The 19283-nt window shown below is 40.8% G+C and overlaps 1 protein-coding gene and 1 long non-coding RNA gene across 7 annotated transcripts in view; one reads left to right on the top strand and one right to left on the bottom strand.

Annotated features, from left to right (window-relative positions):
- GRID1 (glutamate ionotropic receptor delta type subunit 1) overlaps positions 1-19283 on the top strand; it is a 740600-nt gene that overhangs the window by 711179 nt on the left and 10138 nt on the right. For 2 of the 6 annotated variants that reach the window (XM_081190826.1, XM_081190825.1), the window contains exons 14-17: positions 1941-2107; positions 4785-5025; positions 5277-5366; positions 15024-15059. In XM_081190826.1, coding sequence (XP_081046952.1) covers positions 1941-2107; positions 4785-5025; positions 5277-5366; positions 15024-15059 — 534 coding nt within the window. Of the gene's footprint in view, positions 1-1940; positions 2108-4784; positions 5026-5271; positions 5367-15023; positions 15060-19283 lie in introns of those variants that run through there. The other 4 variants (XM_081190830.1, XM_081190827.1, XM_081190829.1 and 1 more) reach the window with 4 other exon arrangements.
- On the bottom strand, positions 2114-13617 carry LOC308585358. Its single transcript, XR_014007324.1, has 4 exons — positions 13303-13617; positions 5503-7056; positions 3832-3930; positions 2114-2360 (listed from the first exon to the last, which is right to left on the bottom strand). It is a non-coding gene; the product is annotated as an uncharacterized lncRNA (long non-coding RNA).

Here is a 19283-nt window from a genome sequence, read left to right as displayed (position 1 = left end):
GAGGCTTGTTTCATTCTTTCACCCGAAAAGTTTTACTTTGTAACAGGGAAAAAGCACATCACAAAATTGAATGAAGGATTAAAAGTGTGTTATTGAATCTATTAACAAAGTGTAAATATAAAACATTTACACTTCCCGCACCTTCCAGGTAGTGATGGGCGAACTATCCTTGGCTCAATTCCAAATTGGCTTGACATTATTAGATGGTATTTTGAAGGAGTTGGGGTGTGTGGGGGGGGGGATGCAGGAAGCTTGCTTATTTTCAGAAAGCTCCCTCTCAGCTTATAATGATGGATTTCAGATATGGATGGTAGACAGCCACCACATCTCTGCGGAAAAGCAATTGGGAGAATTGACCCAAATGATAAAACTGACCCCAAACAGGCTTGTAAGTTTTAGTTTCACTTGCTATTTTCAAATAGCATCTCTATTTTCAGTAAGTTTTCAACCTCACCCTCAAAATCTTGGGGTTTTTTTCTTTCCAAATTACAGTAAAGCCCACTAAGCCTGGTTTTTAAGGCTCTAGGAAACTCTGCTGCCCCTGTAGATAAGCCTTCAGAATCAGGGAGTTATCTGAACCAGAGGCGTCCCTTTATATATGCTCTGTAAGGACTCCTCCTACCCCATATGATAGGCAAGAATGATGCCCTAGCACCAATCCCAGATCTAAGGTTAGTTGCATGGGCAGAGGGAAGGCTTACAATAAGTAAGCTCATCCATCTACTCCCATGATTTGGTCTTGTGTCTGAACTAGCCATCACATACTTACAAGATCCTTCACTTAATCTAGCAGGGCACTTAAACAGTTCTTGCAAGTCACTCATATGTAGAAGGTATGGGTGGGGGGCATACCCTTTTTTTTAACATTATCTTGGAAGGTTGTGACTCTCATCTCTCCCTCATAGTGGCTACTTTTATTCGAGCCGGCTAGACATAATTGGTTTGATGAAATGGTCATTAGGGCCACTTTTGATACATGAACTAGATGTCTTTGACAAGACATAATTTGTTCTGTCTTTCACTTATTGTGTTACTGTTTCACACAAAGAGAGATTTCGGCAAGTCATCCCAAATTTCTTTCAAAAACACATTGATGTATGAATATGACACTGATATGGAATTTCCCCCAAATTCTTGAGGTGAATTTTAGGAGTCCTTCTGCATTGGAATTTTACCTAAGCCACATTACGTTATGAGCTTCTCCCCCCCCCCAATGAAATTTTAAGCAATTTTAAACATAGATTGGAAATTCAGGAGAAGCTAAAAGAATGTTGATCTTGGGAAATTTCTTACAGCTTTTTTTGGGGGGGGGATTCATATACAGGTAAGTTATCACTAAATGTTGCACATATAGTGAAAATAGAGGTGAATTTGAGAAGACCTGGGTCTGGCAAAATGTATTTGGTGATTTTAAAGCATTCTTAAAATGTATGTATGCCACTACTGTGGCCCGTGTTTCGTAAGCTCAAAAATGAAAAACGAATGAGGTCCCAACTAAAGAAGAATGACAACTTAAGCTGACAGAATATGCACAACTTGCAGACTTAACATATAGAATAAGAGAACAAGAAGAACATACATTTGGAGAAAAATGGAAAGCATTTATTGAATTTATGGAGGGTAATTGTGTACATTTGAAAACGTTGGCAGCAGTAATATAAATTCAACAGTGTAAATAAGTTTTGATGGATGTAATAATGGAATACTGAATGGTTTAGTTTTTGTAAAATATGCAGGGATTTATGATATGCAAAATGAACCATGGAAAGAGAAGGGTGTTTAAATGAATACTCTAAATTGTAAAACAGAAAATAAAAAATATATATTAAAATGAGTTGAAAAGAATTCTCTGTTCAAAAACTGATAGCTTTTGAAAGAGAATGTTAACATTCTATCAAAGTTAAAGACGTGTCTGAAAGTTTTGTTCCTTGTTTTTACAGGCAAAGAAAGGCAACTACGCATTCTTGTGGGATGTTGCAGTAGTGGAGTACGCGGCATTGACGGACGATGAGTGCTCCGTGACAGTCATTGGAAACAGCATCAGCAGCAAAGGATATGGGATAGCGCTCCAGCATGGAAGTCCATACAGGGATCTCTTCTCCCAAAGGTAATACAAAAGTGCTCGGTCTTGAACCCCTTCCCCAACATCAAGCCGAGTATCCCATTTGCTGGCATTTAGAGCCTTGGCTAATCAGCTGCTTCTGGGTGAATATCGCTTGTAGCAATGCATTTTAGTTCTGTCGCTTCTTCAGGGTCGCAGCATGGCCCATCTGGTTCTCAATTCAGGTGAGTATGGGGGATGCAGGGACAGAGGGGCAGTCCAGCCCTTTCTAAATTAGGACTAGTTCACAGGCGAAGAGCTGTGCGAGAGTAGAAAATCATGGCTACAAATTAATGAAAACTGTCAAGTGGGGAATAATCAGTGAGAAATGTGTGGTTTATTATTCTATGCTCAAAGGTAGACAAATGAGAGGTGCTCCTAAGAGCCACTTTACCTTTTTCACAGCAACAAACCCAGGTTTGCTGCTCAACAGGAAGCTGCAGTCAACCCTGTCTCTCTAATGAGTATACCTGTATGATAATAAATTTCCTAGCACCTTTTTGCCACATTCATAATTCATGCTTCTTGCTCTGCTCTTTAAAATACCAGATGTATATTTTAAAAGCATAATGGGTTGGATCCAGATTTAGCCTTCTGCAAAAGGAGGCTTCGCCTACTAGCAGAAAGAATAATTTCTTGACATTCTGTGAGATCTCCTCCAAAATAAGCTAACAGAGAACCAGAATTACCATTTCATTAGGGCAAGTCCTGAACAACATGTCACCTTCATAATCAATATGTGCAATAGTGATTGCATTAGGTTTAGTGTGTCTTGCTTTGGAAACAAAACGTGAGCATTCCTGGAAGTCTGAACTGACAATTTAGGTGGAAAAAAGGAAAGCGGAACAGGCGGTTACCTTGCTGAACACCACTAGCTTATATAATTTATCCTGGGAGTGTGGGATTGCATCACGGGCACATGGGGATGTTTCCAGAAGTAGGAAAGGAAGCAGATGGCATATGTTACAGTTTTCACTCTGCAGAAATACTTCTATTCTTCTGTTCTGATATATGATGCTCTTATATTCACTCCGATCATGATAAGATCAGGTTCAAGATGGATCTCCCTAAACTATAATCAAGTAGCACTTGACTTATACTAGGGCAGTTTGGGGGGCTATCCAGGTCGGTCAGAGCTTTTGTCTGTTGGCATCCATCTGTCTCAAGTGTGCCATTGAAGGTAAAGTCAAATAACTGGAGAGTTACAGTGCCTGTTGTGGCTGTAGAGACCAATATGGTGGAGACATGGTTTATTGTAGCTGGGGCAGATTTTGTACATCTTGTACAAAATGTGTACATGACCAAGCCTGCGTGAGTCAGAGCAGCCCAGTCTTGATTATCTGTGGATCGCCAGGATCTCAGGCAGGGCTGTTTGACATCTTCAACTATCTGCTAGTTTAGGATTGGCAGTGCTTCAATAGAAAATAAATTTCCCCCCACACACTTGAATTTCTGTTTCCCACAATCTCTTCGGAGGAGTACAAAGCTGTTGTCAACGACTGGTATGATCCTTAAACAGAAGCACTCCTGGAGATTTAATCATCAGAGCATCTGTATGAAGTTTGCAGTTTTTCCCTGTTGTGCCTAATTCAGGGGTTTTCATGCCTGTCAGTTGTCAAACAAAATGGGGCTATGCATATGTAAGGTAGTGCTCTCTTAAGTCTTGCTGTGCTGATACGCAGTACTAAAGAAGCTGATTTGCAGGAAACCATGCCTAGCTCTACAGTTACCTGTTGGCTTTTGTTCGGGGGTCAAGGCTGCTTCCCATCCCAATTTTTCCAGTGTCCATTGTTTTCGGTGTCCACATCTCAGCACCCCAGAGCGAAAATCTGGCAAGACAGGAATTTGGCAGGCATTGTTAATCTATCCAGTTCAGTGTATGATTTGGAGATCTTGGGACCTGGAACTATAACAAGGTCAATTTAATAAACCACTGGAAATGTATAGGCAGGACAACTAAGAAAGTATGCCTGTTCAGTCCTCTCATAGTGTGTAGGGAGGGGATTCACTAAATGGGGCCTGACAGGTTGGGGGTTCTCTGCTGTACCTCTTCTTGCTATCAGATTTAATATCCTAAGGTCTCAAGGTCTCTTAGTCGAGCCTTTCTTCATGGGCTGTTTTGTTGAGTAAGAGAGTGGCCATCGCTGCCTATAATGGTTTGTACAAAGGCCATTAGGACTTCTCCTGTAGTTGGAGACCTATTGCACTCCTACCCACAAGCACAGTGTTTGTGTGCTTCAAAAGCACAGCTTGACAGTGTTTGCTTCCTCTAACTGGTCACAGCTGGGGGTTGCTTTTCAACAGGGAGATGCTTCTGAACTCACAGATGAGGCTTCATTTGTACTAAGTAACGTTCTCAATGCTGAGGAAAGACTTGTCCCACAGTTTGCTGAACAGCAACAGTAGCACCATTTTCACCCCACAAGTACATCGGTGGATCCAACCCAATATGTTGAGAGGCCCTTACTTATTCACAACTTTCTGAGTGTGTTGTTAATATTGATTCCTGCAAAACTTTACATTGTTCATATCTCATTCATTGTGCAATTGGGTATACATTTTTTTGGTAGCACAAACCTTGCCGATTGTCAAGTTTATATTCTTCCAGTTGCAGATTTCCTCTGTGGAAGCTTTCCTTGTAGAAATATAATGCTTGTGGTTTTCCCTAAAATGATCTCTGCAGGATCTTAGAACTACAAGAAGCTGGATACTTGGATGTGTTCAAAGAGAAATGGTGGCCACGAATGGGACGCTGTGATCTGAACAGCCACACCAACGCACAGACGGATGGGAAGGCCCTGAAGCTTCACAGTTTTGCAGGGGTCTTCTGCATTTTGGCAGTGGGCCTGCTTCTGGCCTGTTTGGTGGCAGCCCTGGAGTTGTGGTGGAGCAGCAACCGTTGTCATCAAGAGACACCCAAAGAGGTCCATAACTTTTATTCTTATCACAATTAAGTGTAGAGAATGTAAAACTTACATCAAACTGAAGCTGTGGAAATCCAGTTCACTGGATTACGATTGCAGATAATTACATTTAAGCACAGGTTTCTTTCTTTTTAAAAAGTTATATCCTTTTTCCATATTTTTTTTAAAAAAATCCCTAATGTTTGTGTTTTATGGAAGGTACCAAAATGTCAGCTCTGGCAACTAAAGTCCTGTATTTATTTATAGAGCAGATACAGCCTGGGCAGCAGCAGCACTGCAAACATTCCCACATTGCCCCACCATTGTGCCTCAACCTTGCCATGGAGAGACCATCTTTAGGGGTAAGAGAGTAGCTCAGGCACCATGCCTTTGGCCCCCTCTGTTAAAACTGACAGACAAGGATGTTTAGGGCTGCCTTAAAAACACAGATTCAACACCTCCTGATTCTTGCAACAACAACAAAAATCCCATGTTTACCTGCTGGCCAAGCCTGCACCACATGTCACCTCCTCCTCGACCCCAAGGACTGCTTTTTGCCCTTCTGGTTTGGTGTTAAAATACTTGACCTGTAATATGGGAAGATTGAGAGCAAGTGTTGGGGCCCTCATCTGATCTTTTGGTTAAAGCAATAGAAGCAATAATGCAGTCACCAGGTGACATGAATCTTGAGTAACAAGCTAGATAGGTCAGGTGGAATCTAGTGACTTCAAACCATTTAATAGTTTAACTATATATTTTTTAACTTGGGTATATGCAACTCATGATTCACCATGCTGGCGACAGCTCAAATATAGTTGCGTATTGTGATCTCACAGGAACTAAACAACCCTTCCTGTCCCATTTTTTTGCAGTCCTAGGTAAACCACAAGAGCGTGAGGTTTATTGAGCTTCTAGTAGGGTCTGTGTTCAGCTTGGTGAATGTTTTTTTGGGGGGAGGGTGCATATGAAAGCCACTGAACTGGTTGCTTGTGAAATGGGGACTTGAGTAAGGCCCATCCCAGGTGTCTTCTGCCACCATGGAGAGATAAATTCATTCCAAGATGTGAAGTCTCTATGGTAGTTAGTTGCTGTTAGCTGATAAAGCAGTCAGCGAGGGATTGCAGAGGATGATGTCAAAATACGGCAGCAAGGAACTTCAGTATGTTCCCATGTGCTCTTATGTAACTCAATTTTCTTTGTGGAGGAAAATATCCCTTTACAAAGGAAGTGTGGGAGCAGTGCATAACTAAGGCAAGCGCTTTTAGAGAAATATGTAATGCTGTTTTCCTTTGTGTGAACAGATGAATGAATCTTTATTCCACTCATTAATAACACAATAAATCATTCAGGCCCCATCACTGGTTGATGTGTCCCCCCCCTTCTTGTCTCTTTCTAAAAATAATACTCTTCAGAGCTAAATGAGTGGCTTTTAGTTAAGCATCTCTTATAGTCAGAATATGAAATTGCCTGTTATCAAAGGTTTTTCTTGCAAATATTTCAAAGCAATAATAATCAACCTGTCATAGCCATATCGTGCAAAGAGACAGCATCTGTTTGCATCTGTTTCAGTCTTTAACAACCTCACCTCTCTGTTGGGCTTTGAGACATTAAGGCACTTTAACCTTCTTTTCATCTTCAACAGATGCTTTGTACCAGAGGGTTATGACAGCAGCCACACCCCGACTGGGGAAGAACACAGGGCCTATCACTTTTAATTTTTATTTCTGAATAGCCAGAGTGTTGCACTAATTGACATGCCTACCACATACAAACTGATGGGAAGGCTTATATTCTATAATGCTACTTGTCATTAACATTCCACTTGTATGGATTTCCTACTTGTTCATTCAATTTTGTCCTCCAAGTCTTTAGCTAACATGCTTCACATCCAAGTCAGAGAAATCATTTTGTATGTAAGTCCACTGTGCATTCTTTTCAAAGGGAACTTTTTTTTTGTCAAAAAATAACTTACTTAGGTAATTTGCTCACGTAGCCAAGAGTATCATGAATCCATTTCTTATTCACGAAGAGATGATGTGTGGAGAAATCCATCTATGGGCAAAGACACATTATTAGTATGAAGGCTGAAACCTTTAGTTCGTTCAGTTAATAGTGAGTGAACTAAAACTAAACTGAACTGAACACTTTAAAGTTCAGTCTTCTGCATGTTCATGGCAGTAGGGATGTTTGAGGAATTTGCTCTTTGTGGATTCCGATTCAAAGTAGCCTCTTAGACATACTGTGGATATTTTTTGAATTTTTCAGTTCTCCAAAATTGTGATGCAGTTCTAAGTTCAAAAGACACACCCAAATGTGTATTATATATATAGTGTGCTTTGGGATTTAAAAAAGCCTATATAAATGCATACTATGAAGTAATAAAAAAAACTATTTAGTGAGAAAATAGATTCAAAAATACCATTCAAATACAAGTTTTCATGCATTATTATTATTATTATTATTATTATTATTATTATTATTATTTAGAAAAAAACCCTCTGCAAATTAATGAAGAGGTGGGACATAACTTCTGAATAAACCCTTGTGAAACTGACTCATGAAATAAATGCTGATTTGCCCTGTCAGTGTTGCCCAACTTTCAGGGCACAACTAGACATGATGTGGAAGAAATATATAAACCAACTGTGTCCCAGAGGTTGTTTTTTTTATCTGAATGCGGTGGGACAAGGCCTCATACAGAGCTGTGGAAAATGTGGCAGTAACATTTCTCTCCCACAGCATTTTCCTGACTGAAATTTCCCCCTGTGGCTGCTGTTTGTCCTGTAGGGAGAAACCTACAGTGGAATTTTAACCAGGACAAGAGAATTAGAAGTAGGGGAGAGATTAAGTTGTTCTGCCCCCCAGAATCATAGCCCTTGTTCTATTAACTTTTTAAAAAATGGGCCATGGATTTCCTGCATCAAATCTACTTTCCCTATATTTGGGCAAGTAAATCCATTGAAGAAAGTAGGAACCGTTTCTGAGAAAACTTTGATAGGATTAGGATGTTAGTTGATGGTGTGGTGGTGGTGGGGAGGCAGCTGGGGTTAATGAGAACAATGTTTAATTGATACATTTATAAGTTAAACGTTTAGACCTTTTGTTCTAGAATGCCACTTGAAAGAGAGAGAAAAAGAGAAATGTATTAAGGATTGTCTTTCTTTCTAAGGTTCACTCACTTCACTATCTCAAAATGGCACCTAAAATGAATTAGCTGTTGGGGATACATGCACACTTCTATAAATTGAATCCGTTATTGGTTGAAATGCAAAATATTATTTATAATCAGTGGATGGATGACCAATTAAAACACATGCTTTCTACCCTGCATTTCTCACCACTTCGAACATGGCGGGTTCTTGGTGCAAAAGGGAATTGCTGATTTAGTTCATTCAAATAGGGCCTATTTTACACCTTGTCAAACTGCCAGGGACATTTTTCTGAAAGGTTTGCCCAAAGTGTATTTCACACAACAGCCTTCCTCCGAAGCTGCTGGAATATAACCTCCATTGTCCACAGCCAGAATAGTCAAGGATAATGGGGATAGTGCAACAACAACTGAAAACCTAAGACTGGAGAAAGCTGCCATACCATGTGTAAACAATGCGCAACTTTTTTAAAAAGTACATGTGGATGCACATGTATTTCAATTCATTGTCTGAAACCGGTTTCAGACATTTTGAGCCGGCAATACATACGTGGCCCATCACAGTGCATTTCACTCCTGCCTGTGCTGTGCTGACGGCAGCCAGGGAGTCGCGATGTATTGCCAGCTTGCCCATCTGCCTGTCTGCATGTTTGCCTTTGCCCAAGCAAGTTAGGTGGGCTGCCTCTTTCCTCCCGGTCAGTCACAGGAAGAATGAGGCAGCCCACCCTGCTTGCAGGCAGGCAGATGAGAAAAAACCTTCTCAGGCTCCCTCTTCTGAGGCCGGGACTGGGCTGTGGAGGGAGCGAGTCACTAGGAACTCCTTCGACTGAGCAAGCAGAAAGCTTCCTTCCCTTCCTCCTGGTCGCTTCTCCCTCCCTCCCCAGCCCAGCCACTTTTTCAGATGTTTTCAGTGTTTGAGCATTGTGATATATCACAATGTTGAAAACCAGATACCATCCAGCCCTAGTCCTCAGAAGTGGTTTTTATTTTACAAGATATACCTGGAGTAGCTCTACTATTTTTGTAATATGCAAAGGGATTTTGAGAGGCACTTCCTTTCAGCCGTAATATCAAAGAGTGCCACTATTAAAAATAATATAATGAAAAGTCCTTCCTATACAAAGTTCTTACAATGCAACACAGTGGTCATATTATTTCCCCAAGCACACGTAATAAAAACTATGCCCCAAAGTTGTAGCCAAATACAAAAACGAATGGTTAAATAGAGGTCAGCTTCTTTTTATATCAAGGCATTCTAACTCTCCATTCATTTGGGAAAGGGGCTTTTTCGCCATTCTTTGCTGTTTCTCATTGTTGGGATTCTTTCTTTGTCTGCTTCTTGCACAGAATTCCAATGGGCTTCTGATATTGTCCAGCTTCACTCATGCTTTGGAATGCAGTTTTGCTAATAGGACTGTCTCTTGGAATTGCCAGAGCCTAGTCATTGCTTGCTAAATGCTCTCTAACATTGCAAAATGCTAACCACCCATTTCTAAGATGTGCTTTGCCAGCAAGTAGGCACTTTGCATAGCCCACGCTCACCGGCCACTGTAGCAGTGCAGAATTTCAGTCAACTATGCCCTGCAAGCACTGCAGGGATCTTACAGCCAGGATTTTAAGGCAAACCAACCATGGAAGATTTGATTGAAACATTTCGGGGGAATTTCCTCCTGGGGAGTATATTTCTAACCTAAGTTCAGTAGGAGGCGATACTTTAAGAAATGAAAAATGGATTAATAACTTCAGGTAGATCACAGAAACAGACAACTCCTCTCTAAGGTAGTATCTAGGCAGAGGAAGCCACTTTGATGCTGATCATGGCATGACTTGCAAGCTCTTCACTGCCTTGGCTACTTTTAGGTCTGAAATGGGGAATGTGTGACCTTCTGGATTTTGTGGATTCCCGCTTCTGTCAGTACCAGGTAACAAGGCTCGTGATCAGAGCTGATGGGAGTTGTAGTTCAACAATACCTGGAGAGTGACAGATTCCCCATCATTTAGGTCATTGTTCCATGCTGTGAGAATATGGATGGTGCTTGCCAGGGCTTTTTCAGCTGGAACTCAGTTCCGGCACCTCTCAGGTGGGCATCATTGCCATTGTAAGAGAACAAGGGAGGCATTCATGGTGAGTTCCGGTGCCTCTTTCAAGAAAAATAAATGTGCTTACATTTATGAAGTTCCTAGGTACCTTACAGCTCCCTACTATCAGTTTGTTATTGAGTTTTCGCCTGATAACGATAAAAAATAATGCGCACTGAACCGTCTAAACCTGTCCTAATTAATAATCTAATTTACATCATAATTTTATAGCAGTTCCTAGGGAGTCCCAAAAATTACTATCAACGAGAGAGGCCCTCGGGCACATTTCAAGCCATCAATAAATCCTATTTTGCAATCTGTTGCCGCCATCAGTTAAAACAGGGTTTTTATTTAATCATATTGGAAAGGTAAGATTTAAAGGAGGACAGGTTCCCAGTACCTTTATCAGTTGTGTGGAAAAGGGACTTTCAACAATGCCACCTTTAAATACTGTACTGAATTCAGCTTTGCTAAGTGTTCTTTCCCCACTCCCTAACCTTCATTTTGCTGTGTAGCGAAAACAGCTGTCTGTTAGGTCCGCTGCTATTAGCAGCTGAAAGCAACTTGTGTTTGCCTAACTGTTCCTTATCAGACCATGTGAAAAACATTCTACTAAAATGTCTTATGCCTCTTAGCGGCGTTCAAAGGGCCAATAGTGAGATTAGCACTGCAGGAGCTAAAATAGTGGCATTTTGTTATTGTCAGTGCCTTCACTCATCTTCCTGCGAACCAATAATTTTTTGAAATCAGTGCACAAGGCTCTAGTGTGCAAAGCTTTTGAACTAGAGATGACCTGTTCCTACAGGTTTGCCTCTGGCACTGTAGGAGTGTCAACCATTTTTTTTTTAAACCTTTTTCTTTTTACAAGCCTAACCAGGTTTACATGTTTTATGCCTTATTGTGATCTCTAATGCCACAACCATCATAAATACAATTTTATTGGTATTTTTCATGAATATTTTAAACTGCCTAGAGCTCTTTTGTTCTAGTAAGTGGTATATAATGTTTGATGTATCAACTAAAAAAAAACTCCCCCTTTCAGTGTATTTAGCTTGAATAATACCATAGCTGTTAATGATGGGTGTATTCTAACCTACCTCAAAACATTTGCATCCTAAAAACTCCTGCTGTCTTAGAGTCAAGCTTCACAAGTGACAGTCCCATGTAATGTATCCAATGATGGACAGTATGACTTCAAACTGTGTGTGTGAAATGTTTGAATGATCCCTCTTTTTGAACAAAAAAACTCTGCATATTTAAAGCTAGTATGCAAGGGAGAAGGACAGGCTACAAGTATCTCTCAAACATGCTGATTTTGTATTTGCAAGAAATATTTCACGTATGAGCATTCAGTTATTTGATCTTTCTCCTGTATGGGAGGTGTGAATTGCTCTCACGCTTTGTTTTATTTACTGAAATATTTGCTAGCATCTCTGCAGCCTGGGCTCGCCGAGTGGTGCACAGCATAAAAATGAAAATACAATAAATACAGTGAATTTGATCACCCAGCAAATTGTACTACAAATTAGCATAAAATCGCAAAAACTAAAGAAAAGGCTAGGGAAAATTATTCACCTGGCACTGAAGAGAGACTCGATATTGGTGCCTGGTGTACGCTACATGTAATGTGCTCCTCAATAAATAGACTAAGTTGGAAATGCTGTTCTCCATGCAATCTAAAGTAGTAGAGTCCAGCAAGGGATACATTGCATGGGATTTCCGATTATGTAGATTAGCTGCCAGAAGGAGGAACATTCCTTAGGGACTGAACAAAGTAACACCACAGGTTCTGCATAATGGTAGCCATTGTGTACCACCTGGATCCATTGTACTTAGGCATGTATCACCTCCATTCCCCCCCCTTTTTTTAAAGCATAACTGGGGCATTCATGCACTTTCAGAGTAGAAAATTAGCTGAACTGTTTTGGGAACTGGGTCCTTCCTCCTACTTAAAAATGAAGACACTGAAGACAGGCACTATAGTGCTCTCCAGATGTTGTGGACTCCCACCATCCCTTTGGCCATGCTGGCTGTAGCTGATTGGAAATGTCTTTCTCAACATCTGCCAGACAACAGGTTGACTACTCTCAACACAGACTATCACAGGCGTAGGCAAACTTGGCCCTCCAGATGTTTTGGGACTACAACTCCCATCATCCCTAGCTAACAGGACCAGTGGTCAGGGATGGTGGGAGTTGTAGTCCCAAAACATCTGGAGGGCCGAGTTTGCCTATTCCTGCACTATTATCTCTCTTTTTTTGCCATTTCATCACTGTCTTCTCCCCCCAACCCACCCTGTTGCTGGCTGTTTTTCTTTTTACTGTTTTATTTGTTTTTTTCAACTTGTGTTCCCTATTCCATGTGAAGAAAAATACAAGATTTTAAATATATATATATAATTCCCCTTCATTGTATGTTTATATTTTACATTGCTTTTTAAATTATTATTTTTATGTATTTCAATCACATCTGAAATCTGTGTACTTTTTTTGCTAAAATTTCTCATATAAATAATCGTCTGTATGTATCACTGCATTGTACTTTAATTTTCTAAGATGAAATAAACTTTTGGGAGCAGGAAATAATAATAAAAAATGTCACTGGCAATACTGGGGAGTAGAACAGTAGCACACTAGCTACTACACAAGGCCAATTCATATGTGCATCCTCTTGATTTTTCATTGCTTACAGTCCACTCCTGTCTACTCAGAAGTAAGTACTCCAGAGTTCAGTGGGGACTCAGAGTACAATGGGGCTTGGTATGAAAAAAATGTGTTCACTAGGATAAATTCACACCAAAATGCTGGTGAATATTTGCAAGGAAATTCATAAATTGTGGCTGAAATCTAGAAAGCAGAATTTAAGATTTGGGGAGAAAGATGAGAAACTGGGAGAACTAGCAGGTCCTACCTTAATTGCAGCCTTAATTGTGGTTAGATGACTGAGAGTTTGAATTTATCACTGATTCCATCGGAAAGTAATGTGTTTGAGGCTCTGTAAAATGGTCACACGCACTGGAAGCAAGCTATCACTTGTTAAACAATGGCCTGTATTCACTCATTCTTACTTACTGAGACAGATTTCCACCCAAACAAGCTACCCGCCATTGAAGCCTTAAGGAATCAGAAATGGCCACACTTCAGAAAGTCCCTGGTGGTGGAATGTGGAATCTCCTGTAGATTCCAGAGTGTAGCTAGAGAAGAATGGAAGTCATTCTACTCTTCTCCAACACTTTTCAGAGAAATATCAACTTATCATTAGCCCTTTACTACCATCTGAATGGAGTTCCAAAACTAGAACTTGAAGAGCTGTTGAAAACCTGGCCATTTGACAGACAGTTTTTTTGTGATAGGTGGTTGGATAATTCTCAGACATACAATTTTAAGTCAAGGTACTGAACTGTTTAGAAATCTGGACTACTCTAATCTACCAGCATCTCTGTACCAGGGGAAGAGTGAGGAATAAGGGGAGAGGAAGATGTACGTGTTCCCACTGCAACATGTAACCGGCAGAAGCGAAGGATGGTTATATAGCTATAACGTATGGACTGTATTAATATGAAAGATAAGCGCAAGAAGCCTTGGCTTCCATGGAAGCTATACAAGGGTTTATCAGAAAAGAAGTTGACTTTCCAATACACGAGACAAGGAGGGCAAGCCATAAGGCCACTGAATGGCCCAGCCATGTTATGAAATATGACGTTATGAAATACAATGAGTTAAGCTCTGTACCAGGCTTAACTTGTACAGAGAAAATTATACCAAAGTAAAATCCTGTTCCAAGTGAATGGGACAGAGCTGCCGGTCATCCAAACACCTGTCAACATGCACACAATTTGAAATACTTTCCTACCTTGGCCTCAGTGGTTACTGTGAGCCTGCCTCCGCCACCAAATAAATAAATATATAAAGCACTCCTAAAATGTAGCACTAATTGAGATTACCTAATTTATTGGTGAAAATTGTATACCTCCTTTCTTTTCCAATATACAATTCTTTTTCAGTATCCAAAATGGTGAAGAAAATAGCATTTTAGAGTATGAAGTACACCAAAATTAAAAACGAAAACCTCCAACAGAATCAGACAAATTAACCTAGACCATGCCAGTCACTTTCAGTAGTTTGGGTACATTTTTAGTGTGTCATTTGTGTCACAAATAGGAAATATCTGAACTAGCTGATTGAAGGCAAACTCGTGACTGAGCGCACAACTCCGCCAAAAAAATCAGAAGTGGGAGGCAACCAGTTCATGCCACTACTAATTCCAGGCCAGGTCACACGGAAAAACATACCTTGATTTGTTTGAATGGTTTTACTCATATTCCAGATGATATGTACTATCATTTTATTCATACTTACTTGGAAGCAAATTTATCCAGTGGGGCTTATTTCCAAGTAAGAGTACATTGAAATGCAATGCAGGTATAGCTGAAATAAATCAAAACCTGCTTTGAAATGACAATTTCATGTCATGTGGCATGTCAGTGATGGGTGTGATTGATCAGCAATGAAAAAATACCAAGGGTAACACATTAATCTGAGAAAAATTAGAAAGTATTTCTTCCACTCCCACCAAAACCCCAACACATTTTGGGGTGTGTCTGGCCTATGCTGAAGGGATGGGGGGAAGAGTTAAAATAAAAGATGCAGACATTTTGCTTACTATCATCAGTGTTGCATGACATAGGTATGCCGATATCTGTCATCACTATGTGTACATTTCTTAGAAGCCACACTATTTGATCATTTTCCCCTCCCTCTTCTTCTTCTCTGTGTTTTTTTGCCCCTTGGAGATTGCCCATGAGGTGAGGCTGGGTCACAGAACCAGGGTGAGCATTTATAAAATCACGTATTTTTTTTTTTAAATAAAATAAAATCCATGCTTGCAGTTACTCCCTGAAACCTCCAACCTTTCCACCCTCCCTGCCTCTTTTGTTGCCTGTAGTGAATGCACACCTCAACTGCACAACGCACACATTTCCTCAGCCTACAATGCTGTCATTTCCAAACAATTTCATTTTCATACCTCTTGGCATGAAAATAAAAAAAACCCTCATGTGATGTCACATTTTCCTTAAAAATGTTATTGTACATCATTTTTTGCTGCTTTTTATCTGTATTGCTCTGAGTCAGTATCAGACCCTTGATGCATCGGGCCAGTACTGTCCATGCTAACTGCTTTGTCCAGGCATAGATGCCCTTCCCAAACAATGCAACTGAGTTCCTTATAACTAGATGTGCCAGGGACCAAACCTGAGACCCTCTGCATGCCATGCACGTGATCACCTACTGAGCTACAATCCATTCCTTAACCTTACAAAACCGACTACTATATATGTATAGACACACATTCATTGCTGCTATTGGAGAACTCCCTCAATCCAACTCTAATTCAAGGGTGTGCAGAACCACAGGAACTCCTCAAGGGAATGGGCCAGTCTATCTGAAACCTGGCTTGGAGTGCCCATTCATGACTGTTTTGAAATTCCAGCTGCTTAATTAATGCGAAAATACCTTAAGTATATTGGAGTACAATTCATTTTCCTCATGTTAGAGAAAAAAGCAATCATGTCTTTGATTATGTCTGTAATTCCTGATGATTCAGTCTGTCAATCCAGGTTTCTTTCTTGTGGGAAAGTAACCCAATGAAACATGGACTCGGTGAGCCCCAATGATGTATTCCCCCCCCCCCCCCATAAATGCAAAGCATGAAAATGTTTTTCCTCTGTAATTTGAAGAATTCAACAGAAGCCTATAGAGTTGCATTAACACTAGTGAAATGTATCAACAGGTTCAACATGCTGTTTGGTTGCCATTGGAGTTTGGCTAGAATGAAATTCAAAGCAAATCTGAAAGTCCTTCCTCAAGTGAGGAATTCCAAGGGAATTTAAGCCCAACAAATTTCATCTATGGAATGAGGGTAGTTTCATACATCCCTAATTTTAGCTCTTCCACCTGGCTGTTGGGAAGTAATTAACATGCCAGGTTCCCAGAATCCAGATATTTTGGCATGAGGAACACATATTTGGAGGTCTGTGAGGTTTCAGCAGGCTATCAGATGCATTTTTTGTCACAGCAGCTAGAAAACAACCTTTGCTAAAAACAATGTTGACTCACACCGGGAAATGTTGTCAATTATGCCAACAAGGCCTCATTTTCAAAATTTGTTTTGCTTAAAAGCCTCACTATCGATCTTAGTTAGGCACGGTATAGAGAAAACAGAAAGAGAAGCTGTCTGTATCTCATAATACTACAGCTCAAGGGCATCAGACACAAGTGACTAGGGCTGGATGCAGGACAGACAAAATAAAGTAGTTCTTCACACAGCACATAATTAATGCATGGAATTGATCGCCACTAGCCTAGATGGAGGTTGTCTATTTATTATTTATTTTTAAACAAATCTACTTTATTTCCCCAAAGGAGCTCCAGAATAGTTCAAAACAAAACAAAACACAGCAAAATAAAATTTATCAAAGGTTAGAAGACATTATGGTTATATGGAAACTTCACGTTCTGAGGTAGCTGCTGGCTTCTAGTTGCTGGGGAGCAACAATATGAGAGAGCTTCAAGCCATGTTTGTGGGTCCTCTGGAGGAATAGGAACATAGGAAGCTGCACTGATCCATCTAGCTGAGCACTGTCTAAGCTGCCCGGTAAGCTTGTAGAGAGGCAAGCTTGCATACATGAGTCTTTCTCAGCCATGCCTGGAGATACCAAGTACCGAACCTTTGATTTTGCATGCCACACACTGCCTGTAGCACTGAGGTATAGCCCTTCCTTATCTGGCGCTATACAGTAGACAACAGGATGCTATGCTCGATGTACCTTTGCTCTGATTCAGGAGGGATAGGCATACGTACTTTCATTTTGCACATGGTTACTCAACAGTATCACCCCCCAAGAAAACAAGCAATGGCTACTTGGTAGTGCTATTGCCTTTTACTGCTCTCATCTTGTTTGAAGATCAGCAGACATTAAGAAATCTGTTTCAAGCGACCAACACCAAAGCATCAGGGTGCTGCTGAGTATTTTCTCAGAATTTCAGACTCGCCAGCACTCTGATGCTTCCCAGAAACACGAGACCACGTGAGCAAAGGCAAAATAACATCCTTTCTTTCAGTTCTGCTTTTTAAGTACAAAAACATATTCAATATTATTTGCTTGCCCAGTGAAATTATCTGAAATTATCTTGTGGTCAACAGTTGCATTTGGTTTACCTTGTAGGGAGGTACTAGTCATTGTGTGTGTGTATGGGGGGGAGAGAGAGAGAGAGAGAGAGAGAGAGAGAGAGAGAGAATGAGAAAAGGGAATTGGCCTATCTGAATGCTTTCTATATGACTATTAAGAATGTGCTTCTGTGAGAACAGTATGCTGAATTAGCTGTGCCACTAGCATGACCCAGGCTCCTTTTATAGTCTTAGGAGATCAAATCAGATCTGTTAAAAGTGAGGCCCTGCTTTCTTCCTATGCACTATAATGAGGAATCTAAAAACTGTGATGACATATCCTCTCCTCCTCACAGAGGGAAGGTGTTGTGAATGGGAGCCGGTCCCATGTCAGCAGTGGGGTGTAGTCGGCCCCCTGTGTCACTGTCCTGGCTGCCACGCCCTGCCCAGCGGGCCAGTCAATAGGGCTGGTTTGTGGGCAGGGTCGAGCCACATTCAAGTGTATGCGGCAGCCTCGTGGCTTCACTCTGTTGTCTGTCTTGTGTCTTATTTATCCTAAGCAGGCGGAGAGTCCTCGACTCACAATTCCCCTTTTCATAGAAGTGGGTGAAATTTTTGGTCATTGTAGCCCCCCCCCCAGTGGATTATGCATGCCAAATTATAAGAAGATACACTGGGGGGGAGGCATTGTGCAGGGCACCTTTAAATTTTGATTTTTTTTTAAAAAAAGGCTTTTAATTTTCTGCCAGAATGGGAGAAGACTGCCAAATTGATTGATGCAATGGTTCTTTCACAAGAGCAGACATTAATGTTAGGGTTGTGACAGTATGACTTATTGGGGGCAGGGGTGGAGGAAAAGAACACTGATCTCTAAGAAAGACTGACGTGTAGAACATCTCACTCATATCTCACAAAGACCCTGTTACCCAAAGGTTCATTGATTGTGGGATTCTCCTCCACCACCCATGACTTTTTCTTGGGCTGAGAAATCTGTCCACTGACTTGCATTGGAGAATGCATAGATCACTGTGAAAAACTAACAGTTTTAACCCCCCCCCCAATCCTTGTGATTGGGAATGTCTTGGGGAAATCATTCACTGTGAATAAAACCTATACCTATGTGTCAAAATGAAATATTCTCCCAACTCACCTCTCGGGATGAAGGATAAATTGGAAGGCAAAACTACATAATTCACACTTCCTGAAACAATGCACAGTGGTACCTCAGGTTACGAACTTAATTCGTTCCAGAAGTCCGTTCTTAACCCGAAACTGTTCTTACCCTTTCGCTAATGGGGCCTCCCGCTGCACCGCCAGCACATGATTTCCATTCTCATCCTGGGGCAAAGTTTGCAACCCGGAGCAACTACTTCCGGGTTAGTGGAGTTTGTAACCCGAGGTACCACTGTATTGTACCAAAATACAGCCATCCTTTGATATTTGCACTTTTCTGAATTTTGCAATACAGTTCTGCATGTTAATGAAAACAATGTACAAAGTCGCAGGGCATTAGGTGAAATCTTGCAAAATGTGTTAGGCAAACTTCCCTACCAAAAACATGTGCATTTGAAGAAGAAAAATTCACACCAAAATGTTGATGAACTTTCATGAAATGAAAACTGATGTGTGCCCTTATGGCTGGAAAAATGAGCAACAGAAAGGAAGCATAATGGACAGAGTATCTCATCCTTACCACCTCAAGCTCTGGGCATTTCCCCATTTACAAGGACTTTGGACAGTCAAGGAGACAAAGCCATTAGAAAGCTTAGGCAATGTCTGATGCACCTTATCTTTCTGAATCGAATTGTGCCACCAAGAAGGTACCATAAGGTGCATCAGAGACCTTTCCCTGTATTGTCCTGATTTGCCTTGTTATTTGGGATGC

Source organism: Podarcis bocagei (assembly GCF_964188305.1).
Source record: "Podarcis bocagei genome assembly, chromosome: 4".
Lineage (NCBI taxonomy): Eukaryota > Metazoa > Chordata > Lepidosauria > Squamata > Lacertidae > Podarcis > Podarcis bocagei.
This window is presented reverse-complemented; position numbering and strand designations above follow the sequence as displayed.